Source organism: Myxocyprinus asiaticus, chromosome 25, assembly GCF_019703515.2.
Source record: "Myxocyprinus asiaticus isolate MX2 ecotype Aquarium Trade chromosome 25, UBuf_Myxa_2, whole genome shotgun sequence".
NCBI classification, from domain to species: Eukaryota; Metazoa; Chordata; class Actinopteri; order Cypriniformes; family Catostomidae; genus Myxocyprinus; species Myxocyprinus asiaticus.
Genome location: NC_059368.1, coordinates 13359342 through 13379449, shown reverse-complemented (window position 1 = coordinate 13379449; position 20108 = coordinate 13359342). Strand labels below are relative to the sequence as shown.

At 38.0% G+C, this 20108-nt stretch overlaps 1 protein-coding gene across 5 annotated transcripts in view; it reads left to right on the top strand.

The window, feature by feature from the left end:
• The first annotated feature begins 5102 nt into the window (after window positions 1-5102).
• cdc42bpab (CDC42 binding protein kinase alpha (DMPK-like) b) overlaps window positions 5103-20108 on the top strand; it is a 93540-nt gene continuing 78534 nt past the window's right edge. For 4 of the 5 annotated variants that reach the window (XM_051655060.1, XM_051655058.1, XM_051655059.1 and 1 more), the window contains exon 1: window positions 5103-5977. In XM_051655060.1, the coding sequence (XP_051511020.1) occupies window positions 5800-5977 (178 nt within the window). In that variant the 5' untranslated portion in view covers window positions 5103-5799. The remainder of the gene's footprint in view (window positions 5978-20108) is intronic. The other variant, XM_051655056.1, reaches the window with a different exon arrangement.

The following is a 20108-nucleotide window of genomic DNA, read 5'->3' as shown; positions in this document are numbered from 1 at the left end:
ATAGATATCAAGACAATTGTTCATGTTCAAAATAGATTTTTATTTACAGATAGATAGATAGACAGACAGATAGTTAGATAGATAGATAGATAGACAGACAGATAGATAGATAGATAGATAGATAGATAGATAGATAGACAGATAGATAGATAGACAGACAGATAGATAGATAGATAGATAGATAGACAGATAGATAGTGTCAATCTTTATTACACATATTGATTAATAAATAAATTAGATATGAGTACAAATATCATTAAGTACAAAAGTATCAATTATATATCAAGCAGTTAAACTCAATATAGTTTGATGCAACTGATTTACTTTATTTCAAAAGGGTGATCATAAATAACATTTAACCTTTTTTTAAATAAAATAAAGTTTTTATTTTAAATAATATGATAAAACTGTGAAATCACAAGATCTATTCTCTATTAAATGAGCAATATTTAATATAATGTATGGAGAAACTACCTGCTCTACTTGCATTTAATGTCATCTTTATCATTATCACATGGTGTTCTTGTCTGGATTTACCGATGACTTTCTAGACATAGTGAACCCAGAACTCACCCTTCTTTGCATGTGCATGTTGATGTAGCACCCTTGTTCCTCATGTGTACATTCCCCTGGACATTGTAAAACATTCCTAGTCTGGCAAGAGTCTGGACTTTTCAGTCTCTCCATCTAAAAGCTATTCTGTTGATCAACCTCACTGTGAGCCTATCATCATTTGGGTGGGCTGAGGGATTAGATGCTTATTCGAAGACCACCATCCTTCTGCTTTATGCACAGATTAAAATTATTAGGCAAACAGACTTGTTTAATCCAGGGTTGCGGTATGGATGTGGATTGGGAGGCTCTTCACAGGTTGGTGATTATCTGATTCCATTGCCAGATTTGCCATGCCTTGTTTGGTCACACTAACATTAGAAGAGGGGCTAGTGGCACTGAGGGCCCAGTGTCTGAGTATGTGTATTGGCCCCTCTATTTGCTCTAAGATGTCAGACAGACTAAAGAAGCTCACAGGAAGAACAGATGACAAATGACTGGCTGGAGATGGAGGCAAATTAATGCAATACAAATGCAGAACCAGACAAAAGAGCTCACTGTTTGAGCCCAGAGGAGTATTAACATACTTGCTGCAAGAGATGATTAATTAGTCATCTGTTTATGCTTGGCCCATTCACAAAAAATCACAAAAATGATAACTGAATACAGACTGTGTGGTGAAACACAAGGCAAGAATGTTCCTTTTAGAAAGTGGTTTTAAATATTTGACCATCTTGTAATATTTCTGAACTACAAAAAGTGCAATAAATAAATAAAATCCACGTGGACCACTAAACAAAATTTAAATAGTCTAAATACCTGCTGCTGTAATGACAAATTGGCATGAATTAAGTTTCAGGTTTATTTGTTGTTTAAACATCTTTGCAGAGGTAGCTTTACATATGCACTCAAAATAATAATAATAATAATAATAATAATAATAATAATAATTTCAAGATTTACACATTTCAACTGCATAACAAAATTCCATCAAATGAAAATGAGTAATAAAAAAGAAAAAAAAGAAAAAAGTTGTATTAATTGTATTTTGTTTCAAAATTACACAGTTCAATTTTATGGAATTTTGTTCTTTAATTGAAATGCTTCAGTATTAAAAATAGGCTAATATATATATATATATATATATATATATATATATATATATATATATATATATATATATATATATATAATTATTATTATTATTATTATTTTTTCTGAGTGTAGGGTATATATATTTTCAACTTTTTTACTTAATTGTCATGTTAGTTACTTTATTGTCAACAGTCTAGGGGTCTATCTGACTTCCCAGCTGCTGTTTTGTACAATACACATGATCCGTGCATCAGTAATTTGAAGTGCTGAATCTTTGGGTGACTTGTGTCAGTCTTCTCTCCTTCCCTTGTCGATTATTTTGAGGCCCTTTGGTCAAAATAAGTACCTTCTAATTCTCACGGGTAGTATATTCCTTAATCAAAGGTTGGAGCTACACGCCAATCAACAAAACATACGCTAATTAACACCTCTCTACTATATACGAAAGACAGTCCAATTCAAACGGATCCCGCCTCAGTTTGATAAAACAACAAACAATTCTATCTACGTCATCAAGGTAATGACTGTAAACATCGCTGCGATGATAATTCTTTCTGTCAGTGATCAGGGTCATGATCGTGAAAATGCATATGCAAATTATTTTTTAAAAATTTAAAACTTAAAATTAAACGTATTTCGGGATGTTTATTGTATGGGCGAATTCTCACGGTCAGTATGCTACAAAATTAATAATTGAACGTTAACTTCCTGCTCAACATTCTTTACATCCTGTCGGAGTTTGGTCCTACATCAAATGTTTAGACATGAAAGACATGATTAGCACCTTATTAGGCCTGGTGTGGCAGTTGTCAGATTCAGATTCATATGAGAATGTTTATGAAATAAACCTCAAGAAGAGGTCGTGTTCTCAAATGGCAAACGCTAACACGTGAACAGCTGTGCTATGACAGAGACAACTGACGTGTACTTAAACACCTTGCAAATGAATAGGCTACATTTCCTGGCAGGCTGGCAAGTATAATAGCTAGCCTATATTTTTGCATGGGCTTATTCCCACAACACAGCTAATTTATAAGGTGTTTAAAAGATGGATAAGTTGCCATTGAAATATTTTAAAATATACATATAATCGAATATTTTACAATCGCATATCTGGAATGAATTCATAGACTAAAATATGAGAAGCTTTATATTTGTGAAATAGAAGCCCTGCAATTGCAATGAAGACTATTATACACAAGAGGGCGAGAATGCTCATGTTTTTAAAGCATAACATCATGATTGTGTCCATAACTGAGGAATAAGGCAGGCTGTATAGCCTACTAAACCTATCCTAATGAATGGACAATAACATGTATAAGGAATCTTATCCAAACATAAAATGACAAAACGATAAATATAATTTTCAATTATATTGAACAGACCTATTGAGGAATGAGGGAAAGCATCAAGATTATATTTTATTGTTGCTGTTTTCATGGTGTAAAGTGTAAAGAAAGACGTGTCAAGCCTACTTTGTCCAGTTTCATATAGGCTACTGTTCTTAGTTTTTCTATGAAGTTGGACACAGATGTCAGATTTATTAAAGGATTAATACTCTGTATAATATTATGTTAAATTCAATCCACAGCATTTGTGGTATATTTGATTACCACCAAAAAATTATTTCGACACATCCCTCCTTTTCTTTAAAAAAAAAAAAAAAAAAAAAGAAAAGAAAGAAAGGGGGCCTGGGTAGCTCAGCAAGTAAAGACAATGACTACCACACCTGGAGTCGCAAGTTCAAATCCAGGGTGTGCTGAGTGACTCCAGTCAGGCTTCCTAAGCAACCAATTGGCCCGGTTGCTAGGGTGGGTTAACATCCTCGTGGTTGCATAATGTGGTTCTTGCTCTCGATGGGGCGCATGGTGAGTTGTGCATAGATGCTGCGGAGAATATTGTGAGCCTCCACACGTGCTAGGTCTCCACGGTAACGTACTCAACAAGCCACGTGATAAAATGAGTGGACTGACGGTCTCAGACGCATCGGCAACTGATATTCATCCTCCGCCGCACGGATTGAGGCAAGTCACTACACCACCACGAGGACCTAGAGCGCATTGGGAATTGGGCATGCCGGAGAATAGTGTGAGTCTCCACACGCGCTAGGTCTCCACGGTAACGTACTCAACAAGCCACGTGATAAAATGAGCGGACTGACGGTCTCAGATGCATCGGCAACTGATATTCATCCTCCACCACACGGATTGAGGCAAGTCACTACGCCACCACGAGGACCTAGAGCGCATTGGGAATTGGGCATGCCAAATTGGGGAGAAAAGGGGAGAAAATCCAAAAAAAGAAGATGCAAAAGATGAGGTAACAGTGAGGCACTTACAATAGAAGTGAATGGGGCCACATTTTGGAGGGTGTAAATGGGCCTAGTTACAGGCAGGTGCAATTCACTGTGATGCAAGCATGCTGATATTAGAGCAGTTTAAGGCTCTGTTGTCACACACAGATCAGGATGTTTCTGAGATAGAGCTATTGTGCGTCAATGTGCATGTGTTTTATGCAAAAGAGTGTGTGAGTGCCCTTTTCCTGTAAAGGCAGAAGCTTATAATTTTATAAAAGCACTTCCATTAATTCCCCTGTAAACCTCATGTATTATTTGAGCTTTAAAGTTGTTTAAATCATAGTTTTTATGTTGTTTTTTGGTTTATGGCGTTATGTCCTCATGGCAACGAAGTTGGATATAACTTTACACTGAAAAGGTTGGTAAGCATTTTTATCACACTAAAATCATTTTAACATGCATTTTGTTTACGTCTTGTGGAACAGTTAGTATTTTAACGTTTACAGATTGGCCCCCATTCACTTCCATCGTAAGAACCTCACTGTAACTCAGATTTGTGCTTTTTTTTTTTTTTTTTAAAGGAAAAGAGAGACAAGTCAAATTTTTGTGGTAATCAACATTATGCCACACATGCTGTCGATGGAGCTTAACCTGTATTGGACCTGGAATATTCCTTTAATATCTATGCAGAATTATAAGAGAAATGTGTAAAACAAACAAGTTTCTTTAGGTTAAACAGACAAAATTATTATTATTTCAAAGTTTTCTGTAACAATCTCTTCTTAGCCTACCCTCCTCATCAATACTTAAGAGAACATGTTCCCCAGTGAATGAATGAGCTAACCATAATAACCATTGGCAGTTCCCATTCACAATATTGCACACATTGTACTGTGGGGCTTTTACATTAGCCTACTATATTTATTTCTATTTTGTCAATGCCTTGGGAGTTAAACGTACATACAAAAATGTAACTGTACTTGTATAGCCTATGGCAATTAAGTACTCTAGTCTACTCTATTCCATATGCCTCTGGTCCAGTGGATTCCTCCATTCCCCGCAGTAGATGCAGTGACGGTCGCCATGATGATGTCGGGTTTTGCCTGCAGCAGCAGCAGCGAGCTGTGAGACAGACACACGGCGACTGGGAGCAGCAGCAGCAGGGAAAGGCAGAGTCCTCCACCGACATGACTGAGGACGCACATTTTCTCCTCTCCGCCACAAACCTTCTCTCGACAAGTGCATATCACTTTATTTTCGAAACCAGCGTGTGCGCCCTCAGTCACCGTTTTGAGGACAGCGCGGTCCATATAAGAGGAAAAATGTAAAGGTAAAAAAACAGCTTGCTAAGGCTTTCGCAGTCCTGCCAGAGGAGGGGCATATGGAGCTTTGTAGCAATGCAGATCCCGTAATGCTGATGCGCTTTTGTTACTGCATAATGGATAACCACAGATATCACTATATTTCAGAGGATTGCTTTAAACTTCTTTGGTGACTTATTATGTGGAAAAGTGTCCCTTAAAGGAGAGGCTGAAATCTGGAGAAGACAAAGGAATACACAAGGTTATATAGTACGTCAAATCCACCGACTAGGGCAGGGTTTATGGCTGGAACTTCTCTTTAATGCACATAAGGACTGCAAATTCGTGATGTTGTGGAGTGATATGATGGACGCACTGGCGCGAGGAGGACCATGATTGATCTGCTGAAGCTTGACAATCATTTTAGCTTGCCTTGAGCCTTAAAGTTTGTCCTTTTCTTATAGGAGAGACCACTGAAGCCGGTCCCAGTTTCACATTGGCTACCGTGTAAGCAAATATTCACCATACTGTGAGACATCAACACCATTTGAAACCATGTCTGGAGAGGTGCGTTTGAAGAAACTGGAGAAACTGATTTTAGATGGCCCGTCTCAGTCCAGCGGCCAGTGCTTCAGTGTGGAGACCCTGTTGGATATTCTTGTCTGCCTTTATGATGAGTGCAATAATTCCCCTCTTAGAAGAGAGAAGAATATTTTGGAGTTCCTCGACTGGGGTAAGAGTTATTTCATGCTTTGCACGCCACACGTTGTTTGTAAACTACACCTGTATATTGACGCCCGGTTGTCACAGTGAACCTTTAAACAATTAGCATGTGAGAGGCAAGAAAAACTATTGTTTCATGACCTCACATTGGCCAGTTGCTTAAAAAGACAAAGTTCCTGGACTGTAAACACGTTCAGTTATTTTCGAGGGGGTTGGGGGACAGAACAGAAGTGAAGATGACATCATCGCAGGACTGGTTTGTGCATGAATGTGGAATGTGAGGCTCACCTTAATGAGTCTTACTGCTGAAACAAGGTGGATACAGTCAAATGTGGCCTGCTCAGTGTGCTTTCATTTTGACAACGGCCACAGGTAAACAAACTAATCATGGGCATTTGGATGTTGCACCTGGTGGAATCTTAGGCCTCTGTTGGTTTTTTGCATGAACATGCATCTCTAAATACACATCTTTGCAAAACTATATAGATCCCCCATCACAGCTTGATTGGCAACACTTAAAAATAAGGTTTTATTTGTTAATAGTAAACATGAACTAACAATGAACAGCACAGCATTTGTTATTCTTGGTTAATGTTAATTGCAACAAATATTAATAATACAATTTTACATCAAAAGATGCATTAACGTGCTACAGTAATGCTTTTTCTATAAATAAACCTTTAATGGTTTAATGGTTTAACCATGAAGTGAAAGGTATTAAAATACTTTCCTTGCACCTTGAATACATGAGTGTACACAACTTATGTATTCATTTTTTATATATATATATATATATATATAAGGCATATTTTTCAAGGATATTTATTTTATTTATTTATTTTTTAAATATCATGAATTTTTGAGTCAAGAATATCAATACATTTTCTAAGGGCTATGCCACGTGACCTCAACAAAATGTGCCTTTTCATAAAAATGTCAAAATATCAGAGATTTTTTGTTTCACACAGAGCCTTGAGTGTCTAAAAGGGTCCTCTCTGTTTTTTAGTTTTTTTATTGTTTGTTTGTTTTTTGGTCACATGACAACAAAATGGCAACCTATATGTTGGTTACACTACCTGACTTGATTTGGTGGACAAAAGTTTATCAGATATTAGTAATACTTTAAACTCTTTCACTGTTTTATTTATTTATTTATTTGTTTATTTTTTTTTAAGAAATAGTAATAAAACGCTTATTCTGCACTACTCATGCCAACATTTATTTTTTCGAAAAGCTTTTAATGAGAGTTTTTTTTTAATTAGATTTTTTTTTTACTGTTTCCGTACATACACCACATACCACATTATACATTTTGCTTTCAGCCAATGGCGTAGATTTGGCTTGAACATTGAGGGGTTGCAGCGTGAAGCATTTAGATGTTTCCATTGATCATGGTATAAATATAAATATATACCCCCCCATCCCCCCTGGAATCTACGCCCTTGCTTTCAGCCCCAGAAAAAAAACAGCATATGGCAGCATAGAAGAGGTGTATTCAAGTAATGATTTTGTGTGAATTGCATTTTAATGTATTTCTGAATGACTTAATCGATTCGGACAAAAAAAATGGGCATCACGTCATTGACCCAAATGCTAAAAAAATATCTAGAAATATATAAATGTTTATTTGTATATTTCTTATTTAAATGTTGCACTTACTTGATGATTTAACACTGTTAATAGATACTTCCTTCTGAATTATTGCCTTATTCATGTTTACTTGAAGTACATTAATTTTCAGGCCAGAGTTGAGGCAAATAGGCAAACATTTTAGTTGCAGAGTTCAACTTATATCTGTAAATTATCTTATTTATGCTAGATTGAAAGTGAGTACAATGAACAATCTCTAGCTTTTCTTCTCTGAAAAATGTTTGGCTTAACCTGTTGTCATATTGTGTAACTTTCTGACCAATGAACACAATGCAAAAAACAACATGGGTTTATTTTGCTAACTAGATTCGGTGAACATCTAATGAATGTGCAAAGATACTAATTTAGACTTTGCTGTCTCTTTTACAATTTTCTTGTCTTATTCTAGTCCTCTGATTTCAAGAGAAATGCAAATCCAATATGCCTTCAAGCAAATTTTCTTAGGCCTGTGTGCAGGTAGCAATGCCAGTAAGAGCCATATATAGCAATGGGCCTAGTTACAGGCAGGTGCAATTCACTGTGATGCAAGCATGCTGATATTAGAGCAGTTTAAGGCTCTGTTGTCACACACAGATCAGGATGTTTCTGAGATAGAGCTATTGTGCGTCAATGTGCATGTGTTTTATGCAAAAGAGTGTGTGAGTGCCCTTTTCCTGTGGAAAGTCTCAGGAGGGCAGTGTCAGGAAACTCTGTTGAGCTGCTGGACATGATGTCATACAGGGAAATGGCTGTGCATTGTGTTCATATGTGGGGACTTTACTATTTAAAGGCCGACTGTATAGGTCATTCACTCATGAGCTCATTAACACACACTTATTCATTCACATTTCAACACCGCTGTGACAATCATAGGCACGAAGACCTAAGTCATGGAGAAGTTTATTGTCACCAAGGTCAAATTTTGCTTCACAAGGGACTGCATGGCTTGCTTCTTTATAACACACTAACACATTTTTACGGCATTCATATTTCAAAAGGTGCCCGTATAGGCTCAAAACCCGGCCTAACTTTGTAAAAAGAGAGGGAGGGGTAAATTTGGCTGTTTGCACAATCCAAGTTCAGTTCATAAACACAGTTGTTTTGGACGCATCGGTCACTGATGGTTTGATAAGGACAGTGATGTGGATTCCACATTTAGTGTTGACGAATTGTAATTGGAGCCTTGAGGCCATCACAGTGTACTATAACATAATGAGAATCACATGTATGTTGGAACATGAACGTGAAGCTGCAATTATATGCGAAAACCCCTGGAATGTGACCGTCCTCCAGTGAAATGTATGCACAAACTTGAGTGACACATGAATGATTCATTCACGTTTCCTTTGCCAACCAAGTCTAGACCAGTGACCCAGAGCAATGTTGTATTGTTCTGATTATTTTTTTCCATTGTGAAAGTGAATTCATGCAGGCTCCTGGGGCTTTTCATTGAAATAGATCTATGGCCAGTTGGCAAAGATGCGTATACATATACTACCGTTTTATTATTTTTCCCTTGACTGAGTCCATAGAAGGTTGGGGAATGATTTGACAGGGTTTCCCACATGATACATTCATTAAGCCGTGCAGTATGTTTAACAGGTTTTCCCTCACCATGTTCCAAAGCCTACAAGAATTTGGACTGTTTTGTGTTTTGTGCTAACACATAGGCCCAAAAACTGTTAAAGTGGAATCTTTTGACCACTGCAAGTGATTTGCATGCCTTTTTGTTTACAAAAAATGCACTATGGTATTACCATGTTCTTGGACATGTTCCATGGTAAAACGATGGTATTCTTTGAAGTGCTTTAGAGTACCATATAAATACCATAGTATATGAATATGGTGATCATTACCACAGTATATCATCAAGGTACCATGGTATTAGCATCTGATGCCATTACTGTACCATAGTACAACCACAATATATTTTTGTAAAAGTTATTACTTCAGAAGTCATGAAATGCTAATTATTTTTTTATTTTGGGGGATTGGTACTTAAAAATGAAGTGTGCAATTTCTGCGGCACTAAATAAAATTGCAAAAATAACAACCATTTTTAATCCACCTTCCATTGGTCGGTGAATCAGATAGTCCTGCCTCAAACTCACGCCATTGGTTGAGGCAAAAGTGTGTATTCTGCCAAGTCTTGTGCATGCACAGTATATAGTATGTATCCATTTTATAATATTTTTAGATCAGACGTTTATTTCTTTTCAAAACACATAAACGAAAAGTTTCCTTAACTCTTGGTTTTGCGCAGTGCACTAGCGTAGCCACGGGTCGGCCCGGGTAGGCCGGTGCCAACCATTGGCATTCACCCAATCATTGTCTTATACTCCTATTCCACCAACAGCCAAAGGTTTGCTGGCACCGAACCACGAACTACTAGCATCAGAGGCTGTTGGGTTGGATAATGTCAGCATCAAAGTTTTTAAAAGAACAGCAGCTCAAAAAACAAAACTAGATTGCTCTCATAACAATGAAGCTATTTACACTGTAAACAACAGATGCGGAGATGAGATGTGCGTTCAGATGACGGGCGTCCCGTATTTTGCAGCTGCTCCAACCACTTTATTTTCCCCGTCTAATAAAATATTTGTAACAAATGTCATATATGTGAATTGATTGCTATGAATTGTATTAATTAGGCTATATATTTAAATAACTTCTTACCTGTTCTTCAAACCCAAATCAAGTTGACATAAGATCCTGAAATAAAAAACTTTGGATGTTAAAATTCTCTCAAAATTCCTTAAACTCTAAACTCCATCCACTTTATTTATTAAGATAAAATAATGTTAATTACAAAAATCATATGTATGAATTGATTATGCATTTTATTTAATATACATAATTATAATCGTTTCATCAAAAACTGCTCATGACGGTGTAAACAAGCTACTCGGAAATAAGTTATTTTGGATGATAAAATATGCTCTTAGAATTCCTAAGACTTGTAAACTCCAGCCTATTTTTTTTCCTGTACGACTAAAATTAAATGATGTTATTTTCATTATATTCATTATATGTGTGAATTTGATGCTTTGAATTTCTATATCATAACTTAGGGAAACAGTTACAGTCGTGCTCAAATGTTTGCATACCCTTGGAGAATTGGTAATATATGTACCATTTTTAAAGAAAACATGAGTGAGCAGGCAAAACACATTTTTTTAAATTTCTTATGGGATTCATATTCAACTGTAGGTTATAACAGAATGGCACAATCAAAACATGGCAACAAAGAAAAAAATGAAATGACCCCTGTTCAAAAGTCTGCATACCCTTAGTTCTTAATACGGTGTATTGCCCCCTTTAGCATCAATGACGGCGTGCAGTCTTTTGTAATAGTTGTCTATGAGGCCCCAAATTCTTGCAGGTGGTATAGCTGCCCATTTGTCTTGGCGAAATGCCTGCAGGTCATGCAAAGTCTTTGGTCGTCTTGCATGAACCACACGTTTGAGATCTTCCCAGAGTATCTTGATGATATTAAGGTCAAGAGACTGTGATGGCCACTCCAGAACCTTCACCTTTTTCTGCTGTAACCACTGGAGGGTCAACTTGACCTTGTGCTTAGGGTCATTGTCGTGCTGGAAAGTCCAGAGCGTCTCATACTCTGGTATTTTCTGATAACATGCAACATTCATCTTGCCATCAATTTTCACAAGATTCCCCGTGCCTTTAGAGCTCACACACCCCCAAAAATTCAGTGAGCCACCACCATGCTTCACAGTAGGGATGGTATTCTTTTCACTATAGGCCTTGTTGACCCCTCTCCAAACATAGCGCTTATGGTTGTGGCCATAAAGCTCTATTTTGGTCTCGTCACTCCAAATTACAGTGTGCCAGAAGCTGTGAGGCGTGTCAAGGTGTTGTCGGGCATATTGTAACCTGGCTTTTTTGTGACATTGGTGCAGTAAAGGCTTCTTTCTGGCAAATTTTTTGTTCAAGTATCATCGTATTGAGGTCCTTGAAACAACCACACAGTCTTTTTCCAGATCAGCCTGTATTTCTCCTGAGGTTACCTGTGGGTTTTTCTATGTATACCGAACAATTCTTTTGGCAGTTGTGGCTGAAAACTTTCTTGGTCTACCTGACTTTGGCTTGGAATCAAGAGATCCCCGAATTTTCCACATCCTTAATAAGTGATTGAACAGTACTGACTGGCATTTTCAAGGCTTTGGATATCTTTTTATATCCTTTTCCATCTTTATAAAGTTCCATTACCTTGTTACGCAGGTCTTTTGACAGTTCTTTTCTGCTCCCCATGGCTCAGTATCTAGCCTGCTCAGTGCATCCATGTGAGCGCTAACAAACTCAATGACTATTTATACACAGACACAAATTGCAATTTAATAAGCCACAGGTGTGGGAAATGAACCTTTAATTGCCATTTAAACCTGTGTGTGTCACCTTGTGTGTCTGTAACAAGGCCAAACATTCAAGGGTATGTAAACTTTTGATCAGGGCCATTTGGGTGATTTCTGTTATCATTATGATTTAAACAGGAGCCAAACAACTATGTGATAATAAATGGCATCATATGATCACTATCCTTAAATAAAAGACCGTTTTTTTTTTTGCATGATCAGTCATATTTTCAAAATCAATGCCAAAATTTCACAAATTTTGCCAGGGTATGCAAACTGTCTTTTTTTGTTCGAATGCATTAGAACGGATGAGCGTATCTACTACAAGCTCAATGCGATTTCAATCACTTTCGACCACTTCTGAATGTGGTTCAAGTGGACAAATTTCAAAATGTTTTGGACCCCGTTTACACCTGTCTTTAACGTTGTCCAGTTTCATACAGATTGCTCAAAACGCATCTTAATACCATGTGTAAATGGGGCCACAGAACCACAGTGTTTGCACTTTTTGGGGAATCAACCTACCAATGGCTTCCTTAGAGTTGTCTTTGCATATAAGGCTGGGATAGGAGAAATTATTTTGACATCGAACAAAAATTACACACCACCTTTAAATAAAAAACAAGGTTATAATGCATAAATGTGACAATATTTCACACTCTGTTATATACCTAGATGTCGTGTTAACCTGCAAGGCATTACAACCATTTGGCTGCACCACACTGAGGTGCAAGAGCAAGGACAAACTCCAAAAATATCACCTCAGCAATGCAGAGATCTAGATGCATTGTTCCTCTGTGTCACGTGATGTTTCTCCTGCGGAGGGCTTGGCTCAGATCGCTCGGCTATAATAGTATGGTTTAAAGCCAAAGAATTCACCTCTTCTCCCTCATCTGTTTTTTTTCCAACCCTGTCCCATTCCTCTGCTCCCTCCACCACACCCTCCAGCACAGTCACACTCACTCTCATATAGGAACATCTTATTTAGTACTAACATTATACCCGTAGACACCCGCCCATGCCTGGAGCTGTAGTATCCACACAGATCTGGAAGAGCGAATGTTACTGTAGTTGTATATTTACTGTAATGGTTTATAGACATATTTTAGGGTGTGTTTCGGTAACAGATATGTTATTCAAGATAAAATGCATCAGTATCCAGATGGTTAAATGTTGTAGATAAAGAATTGCTGTGCTCTGCTCAGGTTAAGGAAGACCGATCTGTATTGAAGTGCTGACTCAGAGCTGTAGCTCTGTGCCGCTCTGATGTGCAGTGTGAAAAGGTTTGCATGGCAGCTGTTTGATGCCCACCTTCTGTACTCTTTGTCTCTCTCTGGTTGTGTCTGAAAGCTGAAAAATCAAATTACCAAAAACATTTTTTTTTAAGTTTATATTCCCTTCGAAGACTTTACTATCAGCTGTGAGAGCTTTGAAATGCTGAAAAGAGTGGGGCTTAAAAATAATGGTAATTTGGTAACTCGCTAGAGAAATTTTGTTAGAAATTCTGATTGGAATGACCTTAAAGAATGGCGATAATGATTGTTATCCCTTAGAAGTGCCCTCCGAAGGCATCATTTAGGTGGTGTGGAACACAGGGTTTGCCTACAGTTCTGTGTGTGAAAGAATATGTCTCTTGGGTGGAATTACTTTGAATTCGGTTGCTAGGAATTGGTAGAATGCTATAATTTCACAAGGTTAAACTAATTTGATTACTCACCTTAAAGCTCAACATAGTAAGAAATATGAGTTTGTGAAAGCTAAAGTAGAGGCTGCTTGAACTAAAAAGTGACAACATTACAAAAATAAAATATTTTGCCAATTTAATGTGAGCCTGTGAGGCTATTCAGAATTCAGTTAAAGGGATAGTTCACCCAAAAATGAAAATCCTCTTATGATTTACTCACCCTCCTGGCATCCCAGATGTGTATGACTTTCTTCTGTAGAAAATTAAGATTTTTAGAAGAATATTTCAGCTCTGTAGGTCCATACAATGCAAGTGAATGGGTGCCAAAATTCTGAAGCTCTAAAATATACATAAAGGGAGCATAAAAGTAATCCAAATGACTCCAGTGGTTAAATCCATGTGTTCAGACACGATATGATAGGTGTAGGTGTAAGTAACATATCAGTATTTAAAGAGGCCCTATTATGCTTTTTGGGATTTTACCTTTCCTTTAGTGTATAATATAGCTGTTTTGCATGTAAAAGGTCTGCAAAGTTACAAAAGAGTTCTTCTCTCCCACAGACAACACTGCTCAAGAACTACAAGAAACAGCTGGATTGTAGTCCAGCCATTTCTTCCGTAAAGTATCTACATCACTATGTAACACATTTGCATAATGCCCACCTAAGGGCTACTTTAGCCCACCCTCAAACAAACGTAGTTATAGCAGAGACCAGGATGAGTTGGGTTAGTGTTGTCGCCATGTCGAAAAGATGCTGTTTTCTTCACTGCGAAAGCAAAACCTCTTTGTTTGGACTTCCAAAGGCAGACGAATTGAACAATCAGGGGTTAAAATTTATATTCCTCAGCAGTACAACCCCAACCAATGCCGGATTTTCAAGACGGTTACTCCTGAAATATGGTGCAGTTCCCACTTTGTTGGGACAATTACAACCTGTAATTGCTTCAGAATTACAACCTGTAAGTTTGCTTGATTCTTTGTGGATTTATCTGCTACCAAGAGTTCAAAAGCGGAGTTTTGTGTTGTAGCTACGGTGTACACCCAGTGCACAGCTGTAGGCCTCTGCTAACCTGCTAGCTAATGTTATTGTGTTGAAATAATTTTGCTAATCAGCTGCGGGCCCAATTTTACCTACAGTTGTGTAGAATTATTTTTTTTTATCATAAATTCTCCTCCCTGCCCAGTTGGGAGCCATATGCACAAAGAATGTGAATCTTCAAAAACAGAAGGTGAAAGTGAAGGAAAAAAGGACTTAAATATTGATTTGTTTCTCACCAACACCTATCATATTGCTTCAGAAGATATGGATTTAACCACCAGAGTCATCTGGAGTACTTTTATGTTGCCCTATGTGAGATAAGAATGTTAATCTGAGTTAATAATGTGTTTCAGTGGGGGGGCCTGGGTAGCTCAGCAAGTAAAGACACTGACTACCACACATGGAGTTCGCGAGTTCGAATCCCAGGGCATGCTGAGTGAATCCAGCCAGGTCTCCTAACAAACCAAATTGGCCCGGTTGCTAAGGAAGGTAAAGTCACATGGGGTAACCTCCTCATGGTCGCTATAATGTGGTTCGCTCTCGGTGGGGTGCGTGGTGAGTTGTGCGTGGATGCCGTGGTGGATGGCATGAAGCCTCCACACGCACTATGTCTCTGCGGTAATGCGCTCAACATGCCACGTGATAAGATGTAAGGGTTAACGGTCTCAGATGCGGAGGCAACTGAGATTCGTCCTCCGCCACCCAGATTGAGGCGAGTCACTACTCCACCACGAGGACTTAGAGTGCATTGGGAATTGGGCATTCCAAATTGGGGAGAAAAAGGGTGTTTCAGTGCTCTCTTTATAACTGAGACCAGTTAATTTGCAAAACATGTGGAGACTGACAGTAAAGTTATCAAAATAAATTGTTAAGTTTTGTAATTATTTTCTAGCGAATTGAGTAGCACAAAAAGAAGAACCACTATCGGTATCAGTATTGGCAGATGTTGTTCTACACAATCAGATATTGGTGTCGGCACACAAATTTTGTACCCGTGCATCCTTAATTTTTATCCAACTTATGACTCCATTTCTAATGACAAAACACTGTAGTCTTTCCGTAAAAAAACTTTTACATTTTTATGGTGCTACTGTAGCTCAACTGGTGATAGCAACGCCAAGGTCATGGGTTCAGTGATCAGGGAATGCATAGATTGATAAAATGTATACCAAATGCAGTGTAAGTCACTTTGGAAAAGCATCTGCCAAATGCTTACATGTAACTGGTGCCTTGAAATCCTGTCTGAAACCATTCATACAAAAACATTGCCTGTGTTGTCATTGACTGACTGACTGACCTAAGGTTTCAGACACAGCTTCTATCTCCCTCTCAGTGCATCCTAGGTCTTGATTATTGTGCATCTGAATCAGTCTGACAGTGCAGATCAGCCAGTGGTGTTCTGTGTCCTCTGACACTGCTGACTGGCTGTAATGCTGCATGCACACAGTGGCCACTTGGCCTTACACTGTGCTGCTTCCTGATTTATGTGCTTGAATACTTTGTGTGTGTGTGTGTGTGTGTGTGTGTGTGTGTGTGTGTGTGTGTTTTCAGTGTATGCAGTGGTTGTATGCCCTTGAGGTTTGATGCACTGAAACCACAGACGACCATCCTGTCAGAATGCTACTGCATGCAGAGCTAAGCTGTGATACGTGACCTGGACTTTTGAGCCCAACACTCAATAAAGACAAAAAATGTGATGTAAAACATGTGAATAACTGACAACATACAGTATATGTAGTGTTTTGCTAAAATAATCGCACGTCACTTTTCTTTGAAAAAAAACAAAATACATATATTTATGTCCCTGTGTAAAACAAACAAACAGCTTGAAGGCTGTTCTAGCTCATCTTCCAGCCTGGCCTAGCTGCTCAGCTGGTTTGAGATGGTCTCCAAGTCTGGCTAAGATGGTGCTCAGCTATGATAGCCTTAACCAGCCGAAAAGTGCCCAAAACCCCTGCTAAAACCAACCATCTGACCAGGCTGAGACCAGCAAACCAGCTTAGGCTGGTTTAAAGTAATGTCCTGGGTAAAAGTTACACCTGGGGTACACTCATCCCTTGTTAAGAAAAAACTGTTGGGTATACTGCAGTCTCATCACATTTTAACTTTTTTTTAGCCTCCCATTCAGCTCATGAAAACACGCTGTGTGATCATGAGGAAGGATTACATCAAGATGTAGATTGGAATACAGGTGTGGAATTTATATAAATAAAATAGTCTACTCCTCTCTCGCCCTTGCTGGCATGCACTGATTACCCCTCCTTAGGTTTCCGACCCTTGGCATACAGTAACGCATTTACAATGGAAGTAAATGGGGCCAGCCAATAAGCATTTAAATATACACTGTTTCAAAAGTATAGCAACAAGACATAAACATCATACGTGTTAATTGTGTCTTTTTTTTTTAGTGTGATAAAATCAGGGATTTACTGGCGTTACAGCGTTTACTTCATTACAGGGTTTGCCTGGGTTTCATTGTCATGACAATGCAGTAATATTTGATAACTTTACACAGATAAGGTTAGTAAGCTATTTTATCACACTAAAATCATGATAATGCCTATAATGTTTGCGTCTTATGGCTATAGTTTTAATACTGTTTGTTTATGGACTGGCTCCATTAACTTCCATTATAAGTGCCTTACTGTAATCGTTTCCTTATTTAAAATAAACGAGGGATGAATCGAAAAGATATGTTGGTAATAAACATTATGCCACAAATGCTGTAGATTGAGCTTAACATTCCTTTTGTTTTGTTTTTTATATTTTCAGGTTTTGATATTTCAGGGTTAGATTGTTAGCTAGTAGCATCAGAGCTAAAGCACTGTGTGGTATCACTTGCCCTCAAACAAAGGCCCGACCATCCATAGTCCTTTTCCCTCCTGAAATGTTTACATTGTTGCTGTAGACAGAGAAAATAATTTGAGGGTTCAATGGTTTTGGTTTGATTTCTCTTTCAGTAGGCATGTATGTGTGTGTGTTTTGTATAAAAGTTTCCGGTCCTCGAGGGTCAGGGAAAGCTCTCGCTGGCCATGCAGAATGATGAAGCTGCCTCAAATGACACAAAATGAGGAAATCCTTTGGTTGGACTGATTTTTGTCTGGTGGTTATCTTGGCTGACCCAGTAAACAGCCCAGTGCTAGCCATCCTTAGCCATTTTTGCTTGCTGTTGTACTTGTGTTAGCCTCACACATCACATCCACATTTTAGGCCACGCTTCTGCCAACAGTCAAATCACCCTCTTGAGATTTGCATATTACAAAAATACCCTCACACTTCAGTAACTAACATGCATGACCTACACTAGATGAAGATATTTTATGAGCTCCGAATTGTAACTAATTATTTGTAGAATAATTATGCCTGCATGCTAAAATTCTGTACCCCTGAGATGAATAGTTACGATGAATTGCTATAATAGCTGCTCAGCTGTAAAAGAGTATGCTTCTCAATTTAGTTTGGTTTGTAATGTGCAAAATAAGGACATTTAAACAGATTGAAATTGGTGTTAGACAGTTAAAAAGCATCACGGAGTGATTTTTCCCTCTCTTGAGTCCTTGATAAAACCACTTTCATTAGTCCTTTTACCAAACTGACCTTTCAAGATTTTGCATCTCTGTCTTCAAAATGAAATAGCTTTAGCAGCAAGTAGACCTCTCAGATGATAGCTCTGCTCAAAAGTTGCCTACCTTAACTGCATTGTAAAACATCATATCTGCAAGCTTAAAAATTCAAATTTTTAATGCCCAGATAAGGGAATTTTAAAGGAATATATAAATGCTGTGAACACCATGCCATGTTTGTGACATTTATTTGAACTCCGAGCATCATTGAGCAGCACTGTGGACATTAACCAGATCAGCTCCTGTCCGGAAGAGCTCGTGAAGCATCAAGCGCTCTGATGTGAGCGCCTTCAGCAGAGACTCGCGCCAAACTCCCGCGAAAATATAAACGAACGAATATAAACTTTGAGAGTGAATGCAAAGTGCTCCGACTTCACTTTACACTTTCGTGTAATGGCAAATAAAACTTGGTCACGCAGTGTTAATGACACGCAGTGACAGAGGAGGAGACGCATGTTTACTCTATTTCTGTGGAGTGATGAAAGAATTAAATGTAATCTCAAAGGTTTTGCTTTATGAGAAATAAGGGCTTGTGGGTTTAATCAAAGAGCATGTGAAAGTGAAGAAATTAGGACAGAAATATCTTACTATTGCATAACATAACAACATAACATAGCATAACATAACTAGTGGTCAACCGATATGGGGTTTTTAATGGCCGATGGCAATATCCAGAGAACAGGGTGGCCGATTCAATGCCGATCTATCACACAACTTAATATAGTAAATAACAAACATAAAATTGCTAAAAAATAATAATAATAAACTTATTTTGCACTATATTTACTAAATTTCACACAAAACTATAAAATAATATTTTATTTTAAATGGTAGATAGCAGTTTCTTCAGATTTCTGTTAGGCATCAAATTTGAGTAATTTATTTGCACATTGTTAATATATTAGGAAGAAGGAAATAACAGTACCCACAGTAGTCCAGTAACCATGGATGGCATGTGCACATTAGCAATTGCATTTTCTCAAAATATACAGAATCAAACCAATTGTACATACAGTGCATAGCGAATAAGACATTTACTTATTGCACACGTGAAGCACTTTTAACTTGGGCTGCATCCGAAAATGTAGGCAGCTGACTTGCTACCATGCTGCCTGATCAGTTAATGGCTTAACTGACAGCTGTTTTGAATAAATTAAACTCTTAAAGAAACTGGTCTCCAAACAGTTTGAAAATCACCTTTTCTTTCATCGTACCTTCGTATACAGCCTCATGCGGATCCAGCACGAGCCTCAATCTTCTGACAGTTTAAATGGCCTGGATCGCCTGCTTGGATTGTTACGGAGTGACCATCATGATTTGTGAATGAGAGGAACTTTTGATCCTGAGGTTTTTGATTCTGGCTGATAGAATACGCGCTTTAGAGGAAGATATTAGATGAGCGCTCGACGGGAAGAAAACGTTGGATTTTCGTGAGGTTTGTGAATTACATATGTTTAAACGAGATATCTGCATATTTGCAAAAGGTATATAATAAAAGTTTTATTGATATTTGCCTTTTATCATCAGAAAGTTACAGGGAACTGTTGAGGAAAGACTGTTAGAATACCTGTTTTAGAGGTAAATAAATGAGCGCTCCACAGGATGCTGGATCTGCTGAAGTTTTGTGAGGTTTGTGTATTATATGCGCATATTTCTAGACGGTATATGATATTAGTTTTATTGATATTTGCCTTTTTATCATTAGACAAGACAGTTAAAAGTTACAGGGAACTGTTGAGGAGAGAGAGGGAGAATGAAACAAGCGAGCACTTTAACATTATGAGCTCAAACG